General features: G+C 40.6%; 1 protein-coding gene across 2 annotated transcripts in view; it reads left to right on the forward strand.

Moving 5' to 3' along the window:
• Positions 1 to 6971, forward strand: part of FNDC3B (fibronectin type III domain containing 3B) — a 342975-nt gene extending 336004 nt beyond the window's left edge. For both annotated transcript variants that reach the window (XM_082688730.1, XM_082688731.1), the window contains exon 26: positions 3356 to 6971. In XM_082688730.1, coding sequence (XP_082544856.1) covers positions 3356 to 3667 — 312 coding nt within the window. In that variant the 3' untranslated portion in view covers positions 3668 to 6971. The remainder of the gene's footprint in view (positions 1 to 3355) is intronic.
• Positions 6972 to 9369: the final 2398 nt, after the last annotated feature.

Genomic DNA, 9369 nt, shown 5'->3' on the forward strand with positions numbered 1-9369 from the left:
GCTCCTAGAAAATAAAATGTCCTTCTGCGCCAGCTTTCTTCAAAAGCTCTAATTTTGCAAACTCTGGAAACCATAGAATTCATTTAAACAGAAGTCAGCATTTATATCCCCTTCCCAAAAGTCTCAGAAACATCTGTGGGGATAGGTTAGTAACTGGTGTTCTGCCAGGAGGTCATTGTTTGATGGCAGAAAGTAAGAGGCCACGTTCCAGAAACTCTCACCAAGCCTTTGCTTGGCACAAACAGGTAGGGGGTAGGGAGTGGAAGGACTGCTTTCCATACCATAAAAGGGAAAGGCAGTGTTTTCTGTCTGGGACAGCAGCAACCAAAATGTGGTGATCTGGGAGGTTTTAACCAGAAATCCTGGAAAGTCAGTAGAGCTGTCTGGGAAGACGAAACCAGGCCAAGAGAACTGGACCTCATGTCAGACTTTTGTCATAAGACTAGGACTAAAGCAGAGGACAAGTGGTGGCATCACTCCCTCCGACAGAGGATAGGAGATGCAGGTCTGGGCAGCTCCAAGGGTGAGCGTGGGTATTTGAGTTAAGAGTGGGATCTCGGGCGCCTGGGTGGCTCAGTGGGTTAAGCCGCTGCCTTCGGCTCAGGTCATGATCTCAGGGTCCTGGGATCGAGTTCCACATCGGGCTCTTTGCTCAGCAGGGGGCCTGATTCCCTCTCTCTCTCTCTGCCTGCCTCTCCGTCTACTTGTGATCTCTCTCTGTCAAATAAATAAATAAAATATTAAAAAAAAAAAAGAGTGGGATCTCACTGGGGGTCTACCCCTGTCCTTACTTATTGTGAGTCCTTAAGAAATTAACAGCCTCCCTGATCCTGTCTTTAACTCTAGCCAGGAGGACTGAATTTGATGGCAGTTGGCTTACCTTCAGTGTGTTTCTCTCACAAAGCCCTCTTCACCTCCAGTTTCTCATTTAACCCTCAGCCCCTCTTATGGTGAGGTTAGGTATTGTTACTATCCCCAGGTGAAAGAGGAGAAAAACTAAGACTCAAAGCTGATCGTTCCCTAAGTTCACAAACCTAGAAAGTACTGGAGTGGGGACTTAGACCTGGGGTCCTGATTCAGTTCCTGTGCCTGAGAAAGCTCTTCCCAGTGACTCCCTGTCAGACCAGGCCCAGTTCCTCAGGGTTGCGTGGAGAAGAGCTCCCATAGCTAGTCTTTTGACCTTTGATAAATGCAAACAGATATTTTAAGAAGTGAGGCCTCTGTAAGAATCAATAAAAGAGGTTGTAGCTGGAAATCTTGGAGTAAAAGTGTAAATGGCAGACTTTACTCCAACTTAATAAACATCCCAGTGCTGACTTACCGCCATAGAATCAGAACAGATTATTAACTGGGACATTGCAGATAAGAAACCAAAGCTTGGGGTCACCTGGATGGCTCAGTGGGTTAAAGCCTCTGCCTGAGGCTCAGGTGATGATCTCAGGGCCTGGGATTGGGCCCCACATCGCATCTGGCTCTCTGCTCAGCAGGGAGCCTGCTTCCTCCTCTCTCTCTCTGCCTGCCTCTCTGCCTACTTGTGATCTCTCTCTGTGAAATAAATAAATAAAATCTTTAAAAAAAAAAAAAAAAGGCTGAATATATGCCTGTCCTGTGACCTGGTAATTCTATTCTTCGGTATATATCCACTAGGAGGATCATGAAAAATCATGAAGAAGAATGCTTACAACTGTAAGAACATTCATAACAGCTCCAAACCAGAAACTATCTAAATGCTCAAAACAAACAAACAACACTTGGATGGCAAGTGTTGAGGGACCTTCTTTATCAAACTGGTATACTCATCCTATGGGTTACAAATCATTCCCTTTAGGAATGGTCCCAACAGTTTCCAAGAAAAGACTTTTCTCAGAAAACAGCAACTTGAACACTATAAGGTTAAGAAATTAAATCTAGATTAAGAAAGCGAAGAACATTCATACTTATAAGATCTCTTTAAAGAAAAAGAAATGTACACCACTGTTTTCTTGAGACCACTCACATGTTGGGAAAGAATTCATAAAGAGGTTCCATCATGGTATATAGGTAGAACTCTCGAGTAGCTGGCGGTGGGTGTGTGGGTTGGGGCAATGATCATGACTGACAGCCAGCTCGTCTTAAACCATCCATTTAGCTAACTCATCATTGGAACAAAAAGACCGGTCTGGGTCTTCTTATGACTCTTTCGTAGTTGGTTGCTCCAGCCCAGTTCTGTCTAGGACTCCAGATGCTAATGCTTTTGCTACAGTCTTTAAAGAAACAGGGTGATGCGCCAGGAGGAGCATGCTTAAAAATCTTACAGAGGAGGGGTGCCTGGGTGGCTCAGTGGGTTAAAGCTCCAGCCTTTGGCTTAGGTCATGATCCCAGGGTCGTGGGATCAAGCTCCATATCGGGCTGTCTGCTCGGCAGGGAGCCTGCTTCCTCCTCTCTCTCTGCCTGCCTCTCTGCCTACTTGTGATCTCTGTCAAATAAATAAAATCTTTTTTTAAAAATGTTACAAAGGAATAGCAGAAGCAACAATGAAAGAGGAAGAATTGGTTTTCTGGCACTTAGGCACTAAACAAAAGTATAATAAGACAAAGTCTACTTGTGAAAATGGAAAAGGAGGGAGGAAAAAAGTCTTAAGAAAAAGGCTAAATATCAAGTGAAATTGGGTCCCTTTTGTAAACTGGGAGATCCTTCTGCTGTCTTTCTTTGTCCAACACTAAGTGCATGGCCAATGCACCTGTGTTCACTGGCAGAATGTCCTATTTTTTGGTAGAAGTTTACACACCAGACTTTAAAAACACTCAGCATTGGTAGATTCCCACTAACTGTACAGCTGGCAAGTAGAGATCACTGGAGATACTTATTTTTTAGGGCATTTGTATTAATGGGCAAAACTGACAGCTTTACCGGGTTAGCCTGTAGCCAGGTTGAAAATGCTAACACCTGTCACTTAATTGCTGTGCTTTAGTAAGATTCTAGATCGTGCACTGTGCACTGGCCACGTACCAGGCCTGTTTTAAGCACTTTATAGATGCTAACTCAGTGCCACTCATCCAGGAAAGATTCAGTTAATTTTACTTTCTTGTTCTAACTGTTCACCAGCCAAATCTCTTAAAATTTCATTAGACGTGTATTACTTTGGTCAACTGCGATTCCATTCACTGGATTTTGTATTCTATTTGCTTGGGGTGGGTTGGAATGAATATCCATCTTTTGCTGTTGATTGAAATACAGACGAGGAGAAGTAGCTTTCTATCCCATTTTGGTAATTCTGGTCATGCTGGAGTAGACACCAGGGGCCTGATAGACCTGGATTATCAGATTATTGTTTTTCCAGAGTAATTGACCAGGACTTCTCTGTCTGTCCTTGAAGGTATACAAGGGAGAAGAAGCAACATTCCAAATCTCAGGCCTCCAGACCAACACAGACTACCGGTTCCGCGTATGTGTATGCCGCCGCTGTGTAGACACTGCTCAGGAGCTCAGCGGAGCTTTCAGCCCCTCTGCGGCTTTTGTATTACAACGAAGTGAGGTCATGCTGCCAGGGGACATGGGGAGCTTAGACGATCCCAAAATGAAGAGCATGATGCCTACTGATGAACAGTTTGCAGCCCTCATTGTGGTTGGCTTTGCGACTTTGTCCATTTTATTTGCCTTTATATTACAGTACTTCTTAATGAAGTAAACAAACCCAACAAAACTAGAGGTATGAATTTAATTAATGCTACACATTTTAATACATACATTTATTCAGATATTCCCCTTTTTACACCCTTCTGTTCTTTGATTTATATACTTGTTTTACAGATTTAGCTAGGAAAAAAAAATATCAGTGTTTTGGTGCACCTTTTTGAAATGCAAAACTAGGAAGAGATTAAACTGGATTTTTTTTTTAAAGGAAAAAAAAAAAAAAAAGAAGAAGAAAAGCAAACCAGATACCAAAAGCTAGCTTTCTTATGTTTTCTTTTAAATTTTCAGATTTGCCTTTATTCTGTTTTCACTGATGTCTTTTGCAAGCCTTTGATATTTTTTTTTTTCCATGTTACGGTTTAGTAATTTATATTCACCAGTCACTTCTTTGGTCTTGATCATCCGTCTCTGTGAACGTGAATCACAGTGTGTGTACTTACAGGTCTAGGATTTCAGTGTCATCGGAGTCTTACCACACAGCTACAACCGCAACAACAACGTACGGAAGATGTGTTCACTCAAATAAGGCTGCCCTAAACAACCATTTTGTCACTCAGTTATTTAACTGTTTAGCTCATTTAAATCAAAATGTGTACTTTAATCTGAAATGTTTTAATAATCTCTGTTTCTTATGATTTTAACACTATGAGCTGCCTGTCTAAGAAATCAAGTAACCAAAATGCACCTATAAATTATGGAACATTGTAGATTTTACCCCAGCGATTCATAGCCGTAACTTTAAGAGGGCATTGTGCAATAGTTAGTTGTTTCCTTGTTCAGCTGTTTTAAAAGCTGCTTTAACTTGTTTGTTTGTCTTTGTGTATAACTACTTCTAATCTAATCACTAGAGTTATTATATTCTGTTATGTTTGACCAGAGTTATATGACGAGAACTGGTGACAGTTTAGTGCCTCTGCCCCTTGTCCATGATTTACACTAATTGTGAGCAGTCTTCTTACACGTCAGCTCATTGTTTTGGAAAGATTTGCCGTAAGGCTGTTCTTTGAGGTATCAGTGAAGTGATTAAATTTCAGTACCTTAATTCAGCGCACATCATATTCATCTAACAGCGGATAAAAACCTGTTAAAACCCAAAAGAGAGTCATCTAAACTTGTAGTTCCTATTTTTGTGGGGTTGACCTGGCCATGTGTGGAGAGGGAATGATAGATGGTGGTAAACACAGGGTGTTTGGGGGTGAAGGAGCCCTAGATTCTCTCCCTGGATCTGTCACTAACTTGCTGCGTGACCTGAACACGTCACTTTACCTCTCTGTGCCTCAGTTTCCAGTGCATTAAATAATAAAAAGAAATAAAATAAAATGGGGATTCTAACGTTTGTAAGTGCTTTGAGATCCTTGATCAACAGGTGCTATTGGAGTGCAAAGTGTTACTCTTGCATGTTTATTCTGAGTCATGAGATAATCAGTTTTAACCCAAAGTCATTGGATTATTTATATGAAGTCCATAATGTTCGCGTACCTCAGGGACATTTAAGAGTTGGAGGTGCAAATATATTCCAAAAGGGTGCAACAGACACAGTGTATCCCCCTGCTTCTGTTTTTGTATATTTTTGCTACTTGGTTTTTCTTGATCATAGCAATTCTGTGCTTGGTCTGTGTTGTCTTAAGATGCAGTATGCTGTACTAGCTTATGATATTCCCATACCAAAGTCATGGGGAAACCAACATTATTTTTTTTTTGGTTTATTTATACTATATTCTGCATACAGTACTTTAAATGCCAATTACAGTGCAATCTTTATTTATTGTAAAATTTTTTAAATGTACTTATGTACTAATTTTCCCTTGTAGCATGTTATTTTTTGTGTGTGTGTTTTATACTTTTGTAATTTTAGGTCAGTCTTGTTCCTTGGCAACATCTGTAGTATTACGAATCTTCTGACATTTTCTTGTGTTTTTAAAAGATAAGAGCATCTAGTGCATTAAATGCCAAAAAAAAAAAAATCCATTATCAGTGATTGAAACGTTTACATGTACCCAAAAAACCATAATCATCTCTTGAAAGAAAGCGCTACGATCAATGAATTATTCTGTGTGCCTATATTGATGTAGTAAGTACTAGAGAGTTTTGTATTTTGTTACTGACTATAATAATTAGTTGAATTAGCCTTGCAAAGTGATGGCATCAAGGTAAATATATTTTTGCCAAAGTTCTGGCCTTCCAAAACTCAACCCTCTACTTAATTGTGTATTATGACCCACTATAACATTGCATCTGCATTTTCTGAGACCATCTCAGGCGGGTGTTTTTGTTTTGTTTTGTTTTTTGTTTTGTTTTGCGGGGATGGGTGGGGAGGCTTTCTTTTTCTTTTTAAAGCAGTGAAGATTCAACAGAGTACAAATTCCATGTTGAACAGCAGGGGGGGAAATCGGTCCTTTTTGGAAACACTTCAGAACTGCTGCTATAAAGAAATTCTCGGAATGGTTTGAAACATTTTACATGAAATAATGGCGTCAGGCCCAGATTGCGATGAGTACTTTCTCTTTTTGAGATTTTCATCTTGTTGAACCACCATAAAGCTGAAGTGTGTCACAGACCAGCTGACTGCACTTTATTTTATTGTTTTCTGTGATTGGGTATTCATTATCATCCCTTTGGTCAAAAAATGACTACTCCATCTGGCACGGTTCTCTGTCACAAATATGTATATGTGACATTGATATATAACTCTGTAGACATTGCCGTTACACACGAACAATAAAATAAAGTGTTATATTAAACTTATTTCTTTGCCCTTTTGCGATACGTAGGAATGAGTGAGCGGCTGGCTTCCGACGCTCTGTCAGACTCTCATCCCTGGCACAAGAAATTCCAGTCATGTGAAGCAAACTGCCCTTTGTCCTCAAAGAAATGGTCTCAACACTTTTTTTAAAAGATTTTTTTTTTCATATTATCTATCTTGTTCTTATCAACTTGAAATGTTGGCATTTTCTGTTTCGTTGGCTACAGTCATTCAGTATTCCTGTCAAAATTGAAAAGTGCCCTAATTGAATGTGTCTGAATGTTATCCTTGCACAGTTCTTTAAATTGAAAGACAAAATGTTTTACCTCACTGTTGGACATACATTCCAAGCTTTTCAACTTTAGGAGAAAAAAAAAATAATCATATGTTTTCCTGTATTGTAAATTTTAGACTATTTCATATACATTGTATTAAAACTGCCATATCAATTTTAATGTATAGATTTTGCAAATACTATGCTATATGTAATACCTAACTGTATCTGTAGTGTATATGTAATATATTTATGCCCAATAAATGTTTTAATTCTTTCTGACTTAAGTAGGGTTTTTCTGCCAAGAATAGGACTTGCTTTTTGTTGTTGTTGCTGTTGTTCCTTTTTAAAAACTTGAACCACATCCCCAAAGTTGCAAATTCAAATGCCTTTGGAGGCCAGGCAGGTGATGCTTCCTGTGCCACCCAAGGGAGCAGTTACAGCCCAGCTCCAGCTGATTGGGGTCCTGTAAGATCGCAGGCCACAATCATACATGCTCATGTTTCCAAAGAAGCTAACAAAATTCAGATTTCCCTTTACAGAACAGCTAAAATATGACTGTGGCCCACAGAGGCCCAGGAGCTGCCATTTATTTTTTGTCAGAGCCTGCGTTCCTAGCATACTATCCAAATGCCAAACCTTAGGAGCCCAGGTCTATCTCTGGATACTGAGACCTAGCACATTCCCTCCCCACCTCAACTTCCCACGGTTTGGCCTGCCTTCTTCCTTGCTCTGGGTCTCATTCAACAACAGCAGCAGCAATAAAGCACAGTGTCCCTGCTAGGGCCATGGTTTCATTTGGTTTAGATTGTTTTGCTAGGAATCCCTATTTTTTGTTTTATTTCTGGGAGAAAGAAGTATATGGAGAAACTGTTTCAAAGAAGGAGGAGCTGTTCTTAAGGGTAGAAGTGACCAACTGAACACATCAAATTTTGCGTGCTCCTAACATTCCACTGAGAATACAGTAAAGGATTTGGTTTTTTTAAGACTGGGAAGAACAGGAGGAGAGCTTGCTGGCACTAGCATTTTGGAAGCCTAACTGAAGAAAGCTGAATTCTAATTTCACAGGGAGAGAAATGAGCCCCACCTCGTTGTACATGCAGAATATCCTGAAGGCTCAAAAATTGACAGAAACGTCCTTTGGAAGTGATGGGGAAGGGGGAAAGGAGCCTAAAATACTACTAGTTGAAAGCTGTTTAAAACGCCATTTGATCCATAAATTCCTCCCTGTTTTGTTTTCCACTGGACAGCCGCAACCCCACAGAATCCTATTGAGTTTATCCTCAGGAGGTAACAGAAAGACCCTAAACTTGAAGACACAATGCACAGTTGATCGTTGAGGTACCATATCAAAAATGGGATTCAGTGAACGTAGGTGTACAGGAGAATATGAAGAGTCTTACCTAGAGAGCCTCGTGGGCCGAAAAGAAAGATCTGGAAATCTTCGATGAAGTGGTTCAGCCGCGCACCCTTGGGTGACTCTTCTCGGCCGGCACTGTTCTGGAATATCACCAGGGGAGATTTTCAAAACCCCTACTGGCAGATCATACTCTAAATCAATAAAATGAGCATTTCTGGAGTATCATTGTTTTCTAACAGCCCCCCAGATGATTCCACTCCACAGCCAAGACTGAGAACCACTGCCCTACAGTGAAACTCTCCTCGCTAATCCTGTCAGCCTTCCAGTCCTCCAGCTTAATGAAGAGTGACCTGACCTCTGGTGAACACGAAAAGCCCAAGGTGGATAACTTGGAAGAATCAGGGACTGAGGGAGGAGCATCTTCAGAAAACAATCGTTATCTCCAGAGAGATGAGAAAAAAGGAGTCATCTTTAGACTGAGGATACATTGCTATGGAAAAAAGAATGCTTGAAGAACATGGAAATATTCCCAGAAATTAAAAATTCAGTAGAAGGGTTAGAAGTTAGCATTAAAAGAATAACCGCCAAAATAGGAAAACAGAAATGAAAAGAGGAAAGATGAGGATCAGACCAGGACATTCACCATCCAAGTGATAGAAGCTTGAGAGAGAAGAGAGAAAATGGAGAACAAATCAGGAAACGTGTGTTTCCAGAAGGAAAGGGTGAGAGGATACCCAAACGATGGAAATGGACCTCTACCAAGGCACACCGCCATGAAACCTCAAAATACCAGGACCAAGAGAAGTTCCTCAAAATAGAAAACTGGTCACATAGAATTAGAAATCAGACTAGCTTTACACTTCTCGGTAGCATCCTGCAAGCTAGAAATCAGTGAGGCAAGTATGTCAAGACTGGAAAGAAAAAGATTTCCCACCTGCTTACTCTTGGACAAGTGTGAAGTAGCATTAAGATGTTTTTAGAAATGTGAGATCTCACAAATTTGCCTCCCATGCACCCTATCTCAAAGGCTACCAGAGGATAAGCTCTCCCACAGAAGCTAATAAAATAAGAAAGAAAAATCCATGAAATTCAACCCTCATGGTGGTTTTCATGGAGGTCAGATGTTGGCTGTGTGGCCCTTTGCCCCAAAAGGGTTTATGTAACTTTATCTTTCTCCTACCCCCAGTTTGCATAACTGCCCCCTCCACATGTACCCCAAAGCTGGGGCTGCAAATGACTCCTTTAAAAAAACCTCTCAGGATATCTTGCCCTGTGCTAATTAAAACTAGCAATTTAGATCTGTGTATAGGAACCCTTTAT

Source organism: Mustela nivalis (assembly GCF_964662115.1).
Source record: "Mustela nivalis genome assembly, chromosome: 1".
Lineage (NCBI taxonomy): Eukaryota > Metazoa > Chordata > Mammalia > Carnivora > Mustelidae > Mustela > Mustela nivalis.